Raw genomic sequence first — 16839 nt, 5'->3', positions numbered from 1 at the left:
CCAACCTAGCAGTTCGAAAGCATGTCAAAGTGCAAGTAGATAAATAGGTATCCGGCAGGAAGGTAAACGGCGTTTCTGTGCGCTGCTCTGGTTCGCCAGAAGCAGCTTTGTCATGTTGGCCACATGACCTGGAAGCTGTACACCAGCTCCCTCGGCCAATAATGTGAGATGAGCGCCGCAACCCCAGAGTCGGTCACGACTGGACCTAATGGTCAGCGGTCCCTTTACCTTTACATTTTACAACCTCAATCTAAGGTGGAGGGACTCACAGCATAAATGCCCCCAAAAGTTCTTGCTTCTCCCATAGTCACAGCCTTGAATTCAAACGGAAATCATGCATAGCTCTCTCTCAGTTCCTGCCTGCAGCCTCTAGCCTAGCTCTCTCTCACACACTCTGGCTATTGTATTTCTCACTACCCACCCAGTGAGGGAGGGAGCCTGCCCATCTAACCTCTGGCATGGAGCAACTTCCTTTGTTATACTAAAGACCAACTATTGCCCAACTTGCCTGGCTAGTTCAACAATGGAATCTCCATTAGATTGTAACCCTTGCTGGCTCCAGGACCCCAGGGATTCAAAGGGACTCAGGTATCATACGGTCTAACCTGCCACACCCCAAAACTCACAACAATATATTATAATTCCATAGGTAGTTTCCTTCTGCTGAGTCTAATCTTTGAATCATCTAGCTTGATGTTTTTCACATTGTCTAGAAGCTATGGTTTCAGTTGCGTCTTATCCAGATCTCTGAGACGCAGGTGGTTCTGTGGCCTAAACCACTGAGCTTCTTGGGCTTGCCGAATGGAAGGTCAGTGGTTCAAATTCCCATGATGGAGTGAGCTCCTGTTGCTCTGTCCCAGTTCCTGCCAACCTAGCACTTTGAAAGCACACCAGTGCAAGCAGATAAATAGGCAGGAAGGTAAATGGCATTTTTATGTGCTCTGGCTTCCATCGTGGTGTTCCATTGTGCCAGAGGTGGTTTAGTCATGCTGGCCACATCACCTGGAAAGCTGTCTGCAGACAAACAATGGCTCCCTCGACCTGAAATCGAGATGAGTGTTGCAACCCTATAGTTCTTTTTGACTGGACCTAACCATCCAGGGGACCTTTACCTTTACCTGTCCAGATCTACCTAGAGAAACTGGACACTGAGCCTGGGACTGTTTGCTTTCATGAGCTATGGCCACTTTCTCCAAAATTACATTTTAACAAGGAGCAGAGGAAAAGGGAAAAGAAGATAATGCTACAAAACACTGAGTATAAGGAGTGGAAATTATTACTCAGCATCAACATTAATCAATCACAGATGTGGATTCAAAACCAAAGCAACTCCAATGATCTACCCTGGGAAGCTTACAATCCCGTTTTTGTTTGTACTTCGGAAACAGCCCGGTACTAGAGCCATGATTTTAGGATGGCTTGGATTTTGTGGCAAATATTCACAAAACTGCATTTTATTCAGATGATCTCTGCCTAGGTAAAGGTAAAGGGACCCCTGACCATTAAGTCCAGTCGTGACCGACTCTGGGGTTGCGGCGCTCATCTCGCGTTATGGCCGAGCGAGCCAGCGTACAGCTTACGTGTCATGTGGCCAGCATGACAAAGCCGCTTCTGCCGAACCAGAGCAGCGCACAGAAACACCGTTTACCTTCCCACTTGGAGCGGTACCTATTTATCTACTTGCACTTTGGCATGCTTTTGAACTGCTAGGTTGGCAGGAGCTGGGATCGAGCAACGGGAGCTCACCCCATCGCAAGGATTCGAACCGCCGACCTGATCAGCAAGCCCTAGGCTCTGTGGTTTAACCCACAGTGCCACCTGCGTCCCGATCTCTGCTTAGGAACATGCTATTAAGCAAAGAAGGAATGAACCATCTGACAGGATTGTCCCAGTATTCCTCATTTCCCTTTCATGTTGAAACATGGCCATGTTCTGTTCATCCTTATTCCTTTCCTAGGGCCCAGCCTTGGAAGTTATAGCCACAACTGTGACAAATTTATCCCAGACACATCAATTTATATCTTGATACTGCAACTATGGAGATTTTGTCCCATGCTGTTAGCAAAGGCATGACACACTACATTAACCTGCTAATGATTGCAAAAATGGATCTTTCGGTTTGTCCCCAGCGAACTCTATCTTTGCTTTCTTTCTTGAAACACTTCAGCTGTACCATCCAGCTGCTTAAGTGGCCAGCAGACTAGAGGATAGCTTACTACGGCAATCTTATTTTATAGTAGATATCAATATTTGATGGGCTTTTCTTCTCTTTTTTTTATTAAAAAAAACTGAACAGGAAGATTGTTTAACGCCCTGTCCTCCAATAATTTCAAAAAAGCAAAGGTAATTGGAAAGCAAATTATATGTAATCAGTAGTTAATTACAATGGAAGATCAACAGAGAACTGGGTGACAATTGACCTTATTGTGTGAAAATAGTTTGTCTCCAGCCTTCTCTGAGAACTTGTGTATTATTGGAACATTACGGCTAAGTAAAGTATACCTTTGGGTTCAGATGCACAACATTCCTATGATGTCAGGGACTGTGCTGAGGAGGAGTGCACTGAAGATGAATGGTAGGAGCTGCTCCCTCCCCCTGACCCTGAATCTTCCCAGGAGCTGGAGGACAGTATAGATTTAGAACAGTGGTTTGCAGAGGGGCATAGTTCAGAAGGCAGAAGCTAGGAAATACTGGATGGGGAACAGCCAGCAGAAGAAACACTGGAAGAGAGAGGGTTAACAGATTCACAGTCTCTAGACAGCATTCCCCTCCCTCCCCACCCCCAAAGAGCTCAGAAAGTGTTAGAACAGAAAGCACTGAGGGTACAAACTCAGATTACAAGATGTAGGAGTGATGTGGATTAATAGGGATGGAGGGGTGTGTAAGCCTTAATTGGGAGCACCGCCATTCTAGAGAGCTGCTTTCTTTTGTCTCTCGCTTTGTTTATTAAAGAAACTAACTGGTAAGACTTTCATTTGATCTGCTTATTTACTGACACGGGGGAGGAAGCCGATTTCCCAAAGCCTGGCATATGAGGTGGCTTTGACTAAGAGAGGCTGCTTCCCCTCTCTCCCACAGCCTGTAGGAATTACTCCTGCTAGGAGACAGTTGAGGGAAGGTGGAACCTGATGAAAGAGGTCTTGCAGCAGAGCAGATGGGGCAACCTTACTCCTTTCTGTCTCTAAGGAAGCATGGTTTTGCAGAACCAGTAAAAAAGGGGATACTTCCATTTTGTTTTTGTTTTTCTATTAGTGATTTATTCTTCCAAATGGGTGTCATAATTTTGAATCTATTTCAGTAAAGAAATCTGGCAATTTCAAATACCTTGCCTCCTGCCACCTAGTTGGCAGAGGGACAGTCCCCTTAAGCTCATTTTTCCTTTTAATTTTCATTGCTTCTTACAAATCAATGAAACGCTTCACAAAAATAGTAATTTTAATTGCAATTAGAAGAGCTTATTGACAGGTGGAAAAAAACCCAGTTTAAAGAATGAAAATGGTAGGGCACTTTCAAAGCTTCACAAGCTCAAACAAGCATTCCAGTATTGAAAATAACATCACAATTTGTCAACTGCTTCTCTGCCCATAGGAGGCTGAGAAACAGACTTTCTGAGCTGGTTGTGGTTCGTGTGGAGGCTGAACTGGATCCAAAGAGGCAGCTATAACACACTATTAGAGGCAAATGGCACATGGGGCGTAAAGGCCCCCATGGAGGAAGGTTGCAATTCAGTGGCAGAACGGATGCTTTGCATAGGAAATGCCCCGTGTTCAAGTCCTGAAATCTTCAGGTAGGGCTGAGAAAGAGCCCTTTCTGAGACTGTGAAGAGTCATTGCCAAGGGATGGAGAGCCTGTGACCCTTCAGATGTTGGCCACGCTGACTGTGTTTGATGGGTGCTAGAGTTCAATAACATCTCGAGCACCAAATGTTTCCCATCCATAGACCAGGAGTAGCCAACAACGTGGCCTCCAGATGTGGATTACAACTCCCAAGCCACCATAGCCAATGGTAGGTGAAGTGTAGGTGGGTTCCCACAAGGCAAGATACAGTGATAACAGCAAGAACCTTTACTGAACTAAGAGAACTGGACAACAGGGGCAAAACAACTGCTTATATACATTTCTGAAGGCCTGGGCCACTCCCAATGCAATTGGCTGTCTAAACCTCCAAGCTGCGAATCATGACTCAGAGTTTAAGGGCCAATGGCAGAGGCCCAAATCCTGAAATGTTCTATGATTGGATATCATGTATCAAATCAGAACACAGGGGCTCAGAATCCATAATCCAGACCCAAGTTCAGGCAAACACAGACCTCTCAATATATAACACCAGGGATGACGGAGGTGCTAGTCCACAGGATCAGGAGAATACCAGGTTGACTACCCCTGAGGTAGACAATATTGAGTGGGAAGGACTAATGGTCTGACTTAGTAGAACACAGTTTACTATGTACTCATTGGAATGGCATGTAGAGTTCTCAGTCAGAAAGCTTTCCTGTGCCTGGGAAAGCGCTAGCTGGGAACACCCCACACATGCCATAAGGATAGCTTAACTGTACGGCACTTTCTATTTCTAAAATAATAAAATTAAATAAATTTATTTTATACCCTGCCCATCTGACAGGCTGCCCCAGCCACTCTGGGAGGCTTCCAACAAAAATACAAATCAATCAAACAAAATCAAACATTAAACGTATGGGGAACCTCCAGATGTTGCTGAACTACAAATCCCATCAGCCTCAACAAGCATAGTGAATGGCCAGGGATGATGACAGTTGTAGTCCAGCAACATCTGGAGGACCAAAGGTTCCCCACACCTGGCCTAGAAGGAATTCATCTTCTTAATAAAAGAAGCTTATCCTTCTCCTTTTTTTGTTTTTGTTTCCCAAGTTCTGGTACTTTGGAGACTGGCTGGATGTGGTGATAGATGACCGACTGCCTTTTCGCAATGGAGAATACTTATCCGTTCATCCCCGGAGCAGAAATGAATTCTGGCCGCCACTGCTTGAAAAAGCCTACGCCAAGTAAATACACATAGAATCTTTCTCTCTTTCATGCTCTGTTTAATGATTGTGACCTCCCAGCGATGGATGCTTTAGGTAAAAGGAACCTGTGCCAATGTCCCATGCTTGAGGAGGACCACAGACAACTATTCTGTGGTCCGTATAAGTAACAAACAATCACAAAGTATAGCTGTAGTCAAATGTTAGCTCCACATGTTGTTGGTGTAGTCTAGTGGTTTACATGTATATTGAGTTCAATGGGGCTTAATCTCAGGTTATGTGAGCGTAGGACTATAGCCTTAGTTACTGGAATGGGGATGGAAAACCTTGCTTCAGGTTATATTACCACCTAATCCCTTTCTTGAAATCTATGCCTGTATTCCTTCTCCATCTCCTTTCTTTGCCAACTCTGGTGCTCTCCAGAGGTTTTGGACTACAGCTCCAATTAGCCCATCCCTGCAAAACAACAAAGCAGGCAGTGTGGCAGCAGCAACAAAAGGTCAGGTAATGAGCTGATCTTAAAGTGCTGATTTTGAGAGACCGGAACATTCTTTAGAAGGAGTTGACTCAGGTACCACTTTGCTGAGCAGCGTTTTCATTCCAGATCGCTATTTCATTAAGATGGCGAGAGATGCTGTTTATGAGATTTTCAGCAACAGGGGTTTCCCCTGTGTATACTGTAAATTCCTTTCTTGTCAGTCTAGGTCGAGAACATTATTTTAAAATACAATTAGCCATGGATTTCATTTTCCGAGTCTCTGTGTTACTCAGATAGTGTGCTTACTGTGAGTTTTAATGACATGCACTCCTGTTATCTGCAGTCGCTTCTGATTTGTCTTTTTTCTTTCCTTTCTTTTGTTATTTATTTTTTTTGCGTTTGCAATCAAAAGCCCAAGATAAGGCAACAAGGCTTGAAAGATGCCTTCTGGTAGCCAGACTTGTTACTATTTGCTGAACGCTGAATGACCTGAACAACAACAAAAAGGAATCTGAGATTAGTGCTTGTGTTGTACATATATCTGCCGTGCTTAATTCCAAACATTGCTTGTATGCTTTCTCATCTCTATCAGATCTCCTTGCAACAGTGGCAAATTGTTTTCGAAGTTAGAAGATTGCAAATATGCCACCAGGGTGGTTGCTTCACAATGTGGCATGCAATGGGGAGTTTGTGTGCAAAATTTCAGCATGATACAAAGCCTGCCTAGGGATGAATTCAAGATTAAACTGCAGAACAAAACACAAAACAATCCCAAAACATAGTGTATCTCAGGACCATTTTTATGATGCTTTCTTTATCTTTCTTCATGCTTCATGAAATAGTGTTATATAACTGTAGGACCAGGTACCCATTTTTCATAATTGTTATTTTATAACAGTTAGAAATAAAGAGATCAGTTTTTTAAAGTTATCACAGATTATCTGTGTCACTTTCCTATGTGTCCATTCATAAATCCGTTCCGTCCCAGTTTCTACATTTATCTGCTTTTTTAAAAATTCTCATTTAAATGCATGTTTTAACGTACTTTCTCACAAAATATGCACCTGTAAATTTATTTTCTCTTATACATATTTTAGCTCAAAATATGTGTTTTGATGCTAAAGCATTGCAAAATTCAGTTAAGTGTAAGATCTGAAGGATACTTATGTTCTGATTTGTACATTTGTCTGCGAGGTATGGATCAGGCCACCTAGTATCCTAATTCACAAAGAAATGATAATTTTGTTTAGTTTGCATTTTTAATAAGAGAACCAACCAAATTCGCAAATCTAGACAAAATCACAGATTAAAAATATAAATTTCCTTTGAATTTCACTCAGTCTTGCAGTTCTTGGCTCAAAAAAGAAACAGTACAATTTCTAATGGATTTCATCTCAAACTGTTTCAATACCATTTATATATGGATTTTCATGCATGTTTAAATGCTATAATCTCAAACTAATATGGAATGTGAATGGAAGGGATTTATAAATGAACAAATATGAAATTGACATGGACCAGTAATGGACTGATGTGTCAGTTTCTATCCTGATTTACATGTGGTCTAACGTAGGAATAGGGAACCTCATGCCTGGAGGCCAAACGAAGAAGAACTAGGAAACAGCTCTCACCTTTGTCCCTAGCCCGTCGGAGATCATTGACCAGTGTGACCAAGGCAGTTTCATTCCCATGATGAGGCCTGAATCCCGACTGGAAGGGATCCAAATGGTCTGCTTCTTCTATATGTCCTGGTGTGGCCACAGATATACAGTCTGTCATGGGATTCTACTCAATATTGAGCAGAACTCAGATGTATAGTTAGCAGAGTAAAAACTAAAAACACGCTGCAGGATTCCCCAAAAAATAGAGACAGAGGTGATTATTTTTCATCCAGCAGAGCTTTACTGCTACTGAAGGCAAATGAGCGTAATGGTCAGAAATCCAAATACATTCAGAATTGGCACTGTCCATAAGAAATCCAGTTGCAGCAGACTTAACTTAAATTTACAATAACTTATATTAAGTCTGGGACCCAGGTGGCGCTGTGGTTAAACCACTGAGCCTAGGGTTTGCTGATCAGAAGGTTGGCGGTTCGAATCCCTGTGACGGGGTGAGCTCCCGTTGCTTGGGCCCAGCTCCAGCCAACCTAGCAGTTCGAAAGCATGTAAAAATGCAAGTAGATAAATAGGAACCGCTACAGCGGGAAGGTAAACGGCGTTTCCATGTGCTGCTTTGGTTTGCCAGAAGCGGCTTTGTCATGCTGGCCACATGACCTGGAAGCTATACGCCGGCTCCCTCGGCCAATAATGCGAGATGAGCGCGCAACCCCAGAGTCGGTCATGACTGGACCTAATGGTCAGAGGTCCCTTTACCTTTACCTTTATATTAAGTCTAAACCTTAACACTAAGCACGCTATGTACAGAACACCACACCAGAAGGAAGAGAGAAAGAAAGTGAAACTGAAACCCAGGCTCCTTCTGGACTTATTTTGATAGTCAGCATGACCTTGGCAGAAAGAGATAAGAGAACCAGTTCAAGCCAGCTGTACTCAAACATCATGAACCTTCTGCTTGTTTCTTTCACACACAGAAGCTTCCAGAGCCCTCTTGAATTTAGTAGAATAGGAAAGATCTCTACACATCAGATCAATACTTTATGTACTAAGAAATGCAAACTGACACAGCCATGGTGATCTGGTAGCTGATTTCTGCTACTATATGCCATTGCTGGTTTCTCAAGCCATGCCATTTGCAGGAATCACTGAGGAGTTTCTGCAGCTGCGAGATGTGGTGCTGTTTGAGGTTTGAGGGAATCCCTCTCCCATTCTCCCCCTTCTTCCTTTCTACCAGCTGCAGGCAACCTGCTCCCTTTGGCAGCCTCATATTCCCTTTGCCAACCAGATTTTCTAACACACCTGCATTAAATTGGCAATTTAAGGATAAATATGGCTTCAAACCAGAAATCTTTGCCACAAAAACAGTTACCAGTCATTCCTGTTTTCCTATTAAAAAAATGGAAAATGTCAAAATTGTCCTTTTCCCATTTGCAATTTTTAGATTACAACTCATTTCCTGATGGGGAATATTTTTTTTCCAGCCGGTTTCAAACAGCCCCACTCACTAACCTTGCTGATGTACTCATTCACCTGCTACAAAAAATTGTGGTGGTGGGGAGCCATCGCCGTATACTCCCTTCCCTCATGCCTTTGTACCTTTAAATCACATGCTGTGAAATGTCCCTGTAAAAAATGTATCTTCTCCCTGCCTCATCTTCTCTATCCATCAAACCTAATCTTTCTTTTATGACCTTACAAATAAATAAAATGAAATAACCTTCTTTCCTTCCCAGCTGTCCAGCCCTGGCACCAGCACCCAGCATGATTGAAAAGAATGGGTCCCAGGGGGGTTTGTAGTCCTGCCAATTTTCTTTTCATTTAAAAACAAAAAACTAGTGCAGTGAACCTGAGACTGCAACCGCAGATCCTTCAAGTGCCCTTATTTTCCAGGGACGTCCCTGATTTAGAGAAGCCGTCCCAGTTTCTGATTTGACCCTGGAATGTCCCGCTTTTCCTTAGGCCATCCCTATTTTCATTGGAGAAATGTTGGAGGGTATGGAGTTATCCACTCCCATAGCCGTCTGAAGGCAATCCTGTATAGGGAAGGTCTTTTAAAAATGTTTATTGTTTTATTATGTTTTTATATATGTTCGAAGCTGCCCAGAGTGGCTGGGGCGACCCGGTATGATGTGTGGGGTATAAATAGTAAAATTATCATTATGGAATGGGATGTCCTTATTTTCATTGGAGAAATGTTGGAGGGTATGCAACCGCTCGTCTTCTTTTCCCCATCAGAATGCCTCTGGGCCCCAATACATGGACATTCTGACTGTAGTCTTGACCACTTCCTCACTGCACTGTGCACCCAATATTTTAAAAAACCATTGGCAAGCTTAAAAGGGGGGCACGCTGGTCTTAGAGGACACCTTTCCCAGGGCCTTCTTAAATCTGGTACTGGCCTAACCTCAAAGTCTTCTCTCTTCTTCCAGATTGCACGGTTCCTATCGGAAGTTGCACATGGGCTACATTTCTGAGGCTTTAGTGGACTTCACAGGCGGGGTCCAGATGTCTTTCAACCTTGCTCGCCCTTCCTCTTACCTGTATGAGGTAGTGAAAGCCGCTGCCAAGTCAGGTTGCCTCATGGGATGCGTCACTCCTCCAGAGGTAAGCTAGAAGTTTTGTTTTTTTCTAGGAACTGGAATATAAGAAGATGCAGCAAGAATCGGTCTCGTTCACCTGTACCCCTCAAAATTGCATGCAGAACCCCTGAAATTGTTGGTCTACTTGGCTGTGCATCTCGTGTCTGAAGAGGGACAACTATGGCCTCTTAGCATTAATGCTCTCGCTCCATCAGCTTGTAAAGCATGAATGGCTTTACAATTCTCTCTTTTCAAAGGCCTGGAAACGATGTCTTATGAGGAACGGCTTAGGGAGCTGGGTATGTTTAGCCTGGAGTAGAGAAGGTTAAGGGGTGATATGATAGCCATGTTCAAATATATAAAAGGATGTCATATAGAGGAGGGAGAAAGGTTGTTTTCTACTGCTCCAGAGAAGCGGACACGGAGCAATGGATTCAAACTACAAGAGAGAAGCTTCCACCTAAACATTAGGAAGAACTTCCTGACAGTAAGAGCTGTTCGGCAGTGGAATTTGCTGCCAAGGAGTGTGGTGGAGTCTCCTTCTTTGGAGGTCTTTAAGCAGAGGCTTGACAGCCACCTGTCAGGAATGCTTTGATGGTGTTTCCTGCTTGGCAGGGGGTTGGACTGGATGGCCCTTGTGGTCTCTTCCAACTCTATGATTCTATGTAATGCTTTCCCCTCAAGCAAAGTGCCATACAGCCATGCTAAATAAACCTGGAAACCAGGTAGTGTGTGCCACTCAATTTCCACCCCCATTTCTAGGTTCTGGAGGAGGGCCGGGGACACACACTCACTGGCCTTCTCTGTTTGAATGCTCAGTGTCATGGGCTGTAACTGTTCTTACAAGACACGGTGCTCTTATTATTATTACAATTTATTACTCACGCTTTACCCCCAAGGTCCCAGGGCAAGTTACAGCAATTAAAACACAATACTGAAAACAGCTTAGAACAACTTTAAATTGGAAAAATAAGGCAGGTCCAGAAATAAACCTCTCTCAAGTGTCAAAAGAAGTGTGACTTCAGCATTTGCCGAAAGCTATATAATGAAAGTGCCCAGCATACCACTCTGGGAGAGGAGTTACACAACCTAGGAGTTCCTCCTGAGCCCCCCTGAAGTTTCCTTAGATTGGAGGACAGACCACATTCATTGGATCAAATGAAAATATGTTTGCTAATGCTTTTAGAGAAGTTATAGCTGTCCTTTCTCCATTCAGAACGGTGCGGTAAACGAGAAGAATGGAATTGTTCAAGGTCATGCCTACACTGTTGTGGAGACTGCAGAGGTGAGAGAGAAAACATTTCTTTCTGTCATTCTTAATTGTCTTCTTCCCACAGCCCTCTCTCCTAATTGGCAGCTGGCCCGCTGTTCTCTATCCCCATGTTCATAATTCATTGCTTTTAGGGCCAGAAGGTAACGTTGCGTTGATCTAATCTAGACCTCCATGCGTCACTGAGATCACATAATTTCATTCCTGCCTTCCTGAAATGTCTGAAACCCAGTCGCTTTATGTAGAAGTAAAGAAATGATAAAGTTAGCAAGGTGACACAGCGAGCTAGTCGTTTTTAAGGGAACTATCAAGAATGATGAAACACTGAGCCCATAATTAACACTCATTGGTTCAGCCAGTGATGTGGCAGAAGATAACCCACTTACCAGAAAAAGGGCCTCGGGCAAGTTTTAAGAGGCCGAAACAAATTAAATGAACGGACACTTCTGTGGGTTGAATCCATGGAGTTAATTTAATTCTGAGATATAAACTATTGATGCAAGAGCACCACCCGATAGCATTAAACACAGTTTACCATTTCTGCAGATAATCCAATATGTTAAAAAAAAACAACCCATAATTTTAAAAAAGGAAATGGTAAATCCAGGTTAAATAAGGAAGGAAATATGGGACAGCATTTTAATATGGAAAGTGTTATGTGGCGTTGTGCAACACTTAAAAGCAACCTCAAGTCCACAAAACACTTGCTGTGGGAAAGTGCCCTGTGAAAGAGACATTGCTCAGAATATGCTAAAGTGCAGAGTCAAGAGTTCACAGCTGGATGAAGAAGTCATTTTCTTCACCTGCGAGGTTTATCTTTCCCGAGCGTACACCCTTCCCTTGCCCCAAATTTTAATATCATCTTCTGGGGAAGGAGATCAATTTGGCAGAAAGTAATAATCCAGCGACGGCAAAAGAAAGCAAAGGATTTACTGCAGTAAGTGGGTCTGCCTTCAAGGTGAGTGCAGTGCTCATCCCCCAGAATCATCACTTACGATGCTCATACCGTATCAACAAGGACAAAAAAAATATGGCCAAACGGACAATGACCTTGACTAATCCTCTGGCTTTCCTTCCTTTGGCAGCAGTAAGAATGCTCACTAATATGGCATGTAGTTCTTCCGGGAACTGCATTACTATACAGATACCTCTCTTTGCAGGGCCCTCGACTAAATGATCTGTGCCAGGTCCCTTCCTACACTTGTGGGCTTAACTGAGGTGTGGGAGGGAGGGGTGGTAGCAGCTGGCACACCATGACCAGATGGCTGGGTCTGAGCTGCCATTTTAACTTTCCATAATGCCCTACAGGAGAAAATTTCAAGATCGTTAAACTGAAAGCTCTTGGACCTGGTTGTCCAAAGGGCACAGTGCAGGAGCCAGTGGCTGTGGGCTTTGCTTGGGCCCTGTCAGCTGCCCAAGGGGACCAAGTGATGGCATAGGACATTCCCTTGCAACTTGAGTACTCCTCACATCACCACACAAATACATACACTGCCTGTAATTGCTTATGAATGATATGCAGTTAATAGGTGCCATAGCACTCACACCCATTTGAGAAAGAACTGGGAATCAGGTGGTGTAAATGCTCCATAGAACAGGGGTTCCCAACTATTTCGGGCCCAGGGCTACCACAAAATCACCATTTCACAGGAGAAAACTGGGTAAGGCTTAGATTCGCTCCCCAAACAAAACAGGCAAGACACTCCACCCCAGAAATTCTACTAAAACACGGGTGAAAAAGAAGGCAATATACAACTAACACATGGCTCTCCCCCCCCCAAAAAAAACACATTTCTATAAAAGAATTGAGAGGGTGAGGGGGCTTTGGCAGGCACTGTGTGTGTGGGGGGGTGTGTGATATGAAGAAACCATGATGCCCACAGGCACCACACTGGAGACCCCAAACATAGACTAGTGTTTGGAAGGAGCAGGAATTGGCATGCAGAGTGTTAAATAAAAGAGATCAATGCGCTCATAGTGTTATGGTTTAGCCTATTCTCTTCTTAATGTAAAAACCCTTATAATTATAATGACTTTGGTTAAACTATAAACTTTGGTGATAATGCATTAACCATTAACAATAAACTAGGAGCCAAACTGGTTCAAATAATATGCCCATGATTTATCTCAACAGAGAGATAAAAAAAAAACCCCACACCTCATGATGCTCTTGGCTTACTCTAACCCAGGGATGGGAAATCTCCAGTCCCCAGGCTAAATGCAGCATTTGAAAGCTTCCCACCTAGCCCTTGAGGCCCTGCCTCCTTGTCTTGCCCCCTCCTCAACTTCCTTAGATAATTGTGCATTTGAGAGACTGCTGGTTAGAGTCTTGCCAGCAAAATATCCAAGGCAAAATTACCTAAGGACTTGCACAAATGGTTGCATTTCCCCCCATGTGAACTGTTTTGCGTCCAGGGGTTGCACAAGTTTTGCATGAATTGGGCTATGCATGAAAATATCCTGCAGCCCATTCAAACCTGCAGCAAGAGCCAACAGGACGTCATAAATGGCTGCAGACTGTCTTTGTATCCTGAACATTCTCCATGTAATATTATAATGATGTGAGAGCATTATAAAACCAGGGAGCTGGGTGGGGAGAGCAGTCAGGCTGCATGTCTGATTTGGCCCTAAGGAAAAAAAAAGGAAGAATGGATTTCATGACTCCTGCTCCCAGTAATTGAATGGTCTGAAATTTTAACCTGTTTCCCCCCTATAAGCATAGCTGCCAAGTTATCCCTTTTTTAAAGGGATTTTCCCTTATGCTGAATAGGCTTCCTCGCGAGAAAAGGGAAAACTTGGCAGCTATGCCTATAAGACAACATTGGCACTGCATCATTTTGTGAAGGAAAAAAAAATAGACGAGAGTTCAGTGACTTAAACCAGCTGTAAGATTTTGTGGCAACTTGAAAATGAAATGTATGGGGAAAGAGTAAAGTCTCAGTAGGAAAAGGCACACATCAAGACTGAACAGATATAGTATTTAGTTGGCTGTTAGAGGCAGAGAGACTTGTTAATATCGAGCTGAGAACAGAATCCAGAACTCAGTGATTACATTTCAAGGTGAGAACCTTGTAAGATTTATGGAAGCTTCTCATGTTTTGAATTTATTTACAACTGGAAGCACAGAAAGCAGCATCTCCTAAAAGAAGCTACAATATAGTTTCTACATATTGAAGAAACATGCTTAGGAAGCTGAATGCTCATACCCAAAGCCAATAAATGCTTTTGTGAACCTGACCATACATGCTGACCACGTGTATTAAAGTAGTGCTTTCATCAAGGGCATCATCAGAACATAAGAAGAGTCTGCTGATTCAGGCCAATGGCCCATCTGGTCCAGCAGTGATGTTCTCACAGTGGCTAGCCAGAAGCCTATGGGAAGACTGCAAGCGGCACCGGAGTGCAATAGCACTTGCCACACATTTGAGTCCTATTGCCTCTGGAGGCAGAACATACCCATCATGCCAAGTAGCCATTAATAGCTTTATGCTCCATGTTAACAAGGAGGTAACTTGCAGTTAGAGATGAATGAATCTGTCAATTTTAGTTTCTCTCAGTTTATCTTTAATCTTAGTGTCAGTTCTCCTGATTTCTGTATCAGTTTGCAATTTAAAACAAACAAACAGAATTTACCATTATTTCGGTGTGCATTTTACCTAATATACACATTTTCATATGCTGTTTTCATCAATAAATTCTCTTAATATACACATTTTTGTACACACATTTCTCCTAATATACACATATTTGGTTGAAGTACTGCATCACAAAATTCAGAGAAGTGCATATTTCTAAGGATAGTTGTGTTTCATTTCACATACTGTTTCCATAAGTGTGAATAAGGTAGTTTCAATCATGCTACAACAGTGTATAGGACTTATTTAGTACTTAATAAGTGCTCCAGGACTTATTTTTATTTTGCTCCCATGTTTTACTAGGCAGTATTTGTTTTGTGTATTGCAAAAATAATGCATTTTCCACAGAAAGGTAAAGGTAAAGGGACCCCTGACCATTAGGTCCAGTCGTGACCGACTCTGGGGTTGCACGCTCATCTCGCATTATTGGCCGAGGGAGCCGGCATATAGCTTCCAGGTCATGTGGCCAGCATGACAAAGCCGCTTCTGGCGAACCAGAGCAGCACATGGAAACGCCGTTTACCTTCCCACTGTAGCGGTTCCTATTTGTCTACTTGCACTTTGATGTGCTTTCAAACTGCTAGGTGGGCAGGAGCTGGGACCGAGCAGGGATTCGAACCACCGACCTTCTGATCGGCAAGCCCTAGGCTCTGTGGTTTAACCCACAGCACCACCCGCGTCACATAGTTTTAAAAAAAGCTGCATTGCCTACCATCTTGTGCATAGTAAGGCTTATTATATCCCATCGAAGGCAATGGGATTTAAGCAACTTCACTGTGTGGAGGGTCACATCCTTTGTTCCTTGTTGTTGTTGTTTAGTCGTGTCCAACTCTTCGTGACCCCATGGACCATAGCATGCCAGGCACTCCTGTCTTCTACTGCCTCCCGCAGTTTGGTCAAACTCATGTTCGTAGCTTCGAGAACACTGTCCAACCATCTCATCCTCTGTCGTCCCCTTCTCCTTTGTTCCTTAGATGCAGACAAAGTTAGGAACTAAAGCGAGCCTCCCAAAATACAGTAGAAGAAGCTTTTACACATCTCTTTCCCCCACAAAACACCCCCAATATACAAGATGCCACTGACTTTTTCTTTCTTCTTAATAGGTTCCCTATATGGGTATGACGGAACGTTTAATTAGACTTTGGAATCCTTATGGTCGTAAGGAGTGGATTGGAGCTTGGAGCGATCGGTATGATTTCAAATGTTTTATTTCATTGGGGGCTGCCGCCGGCCATGCTGCTTTTGCTCACCAACCCCTCCCTGTTCACCTTAAAGCACATCCAAACTGTGCACCCTCCCTCTTGCTGATTTCCCAGATTGTGACCCAGGCAAACCTCGGAGGAACAGGCAGGACAGACTGAGGCAGCTCTCCAGTGACTGTTCTGCTCTGCTGCAGCTTCCTTCCTTGGCTTCTGATGCTGCTGGGGCCAAAATGGTGGCATCCATGTGAAGTAGGCAGTAGCAGCAGAGCAAGATGGTTGCTGGATCTCACCTGAGTTGTACGCCACCTGCTTGGTTGCCATCAAGAAAGACTTCATTGGTGCTGTTGCTGCCACCACAGGCAGTGGCCAAGCTATTATTGTTTTTAAGATGAACAAGGGAGGGGGATAAAAGCTGCCTCTGCTGGCTGCCATCAAAGTAATATTATTGTGCCTCTACTGCCCAAAACCATCAAAAAAATGTCAGCCCCGCCGCTAAATTCGCTTTCCATTTTGTGGGACCCCCGTTGGCCCTGGTCAACACCTCCAAAGTTCATCTTCTACAGTTTATGTTCTGGTCATAGGAACATAAGAAGCTGCCTTATCCTGAATTAAACCATCCGACTGTCTCTCTCAGTATTGCCTACTGTAGGCAAAGCTCTCAAGAATTTCAGGCATGGGTCTCTCTCAGGAGATGCCAGGGAACTTGTAACCTTCTGTATGCAAAATCAATTGCTGTGCAACTGAGCTATGGCCCTTCCCAACCGGCTCTCGCTTTGGGCATGCTATTTCCTTTTTCTTCTTTCCTCACACCTAAGAACAATTCACTACAATTACCCTAGGTGCCGTCTATCAAAAATAAGCACTTTTATGTCTCATCGATTCCACTACGAATGATTTAAGCATGAAATGATTGAGATCAATAAGACTTAAAAGAAATTACCAGTGGTTGGATGGTGTCCCATGATTTTGCCCCCACCCACTACCACAGAGCTGAAAATTTGGAAAATATGCTCCTGTACAGTATTCATAATCCTTTATTTTTCATTCCCCCCACCCCTT

General features: G+C 43.5%; 1 protein-coding gene across 3 annotated transcripts in view; it reads left to right on the top strand.

The window, feature by feature from the left end:
- Positions 1-16839, top strand: part of CAPN13 (calpain 13) — an 87305-nt gene that overhangs the window by 29902 nt on the left and 40564 nt on the right. For all 3 annotated transcript variants that reach the window (XM_060272961.2, XM_088666617.1, XM_088666618.1), the window contains 4 exons: positions 4888-5021; positions 9524-9698; positions 10890-10958; positions 15682-15767. In XM_060272961.2, coding sequence (XP_060128944.2) covers positions 4888-5021; positions 9524-9698; positions 10890-10958; positions 15682-15767 — 464 coding nt within the window. The remainder of the gene's footprint in view (positions 1-4887; positions 5022-9523; positions 9699-10889; positions 10959-15681; positions 15768-16839) is intronic.

Source organism: Zootoca vivipara, chromosome 3, assembly GCF_965207765.1.
Source record: "Zootoca vivipara chromosome 3, rZooViv2.hap1.1, whole genome shotgun sequence".
NCBI classification, from domain to species: domain Eukaryota; kingdom Metazoa; phylum Chordata; class Lepidosauria; order Squamata; family Lacertidae; genus Zootoca; species Zootoca vivipara.
The sequence above is the reverse complement of the archived record's forward strand: the minus strand, read 5'-3'. Positions and strand labels throughout refer to the sequence as shown.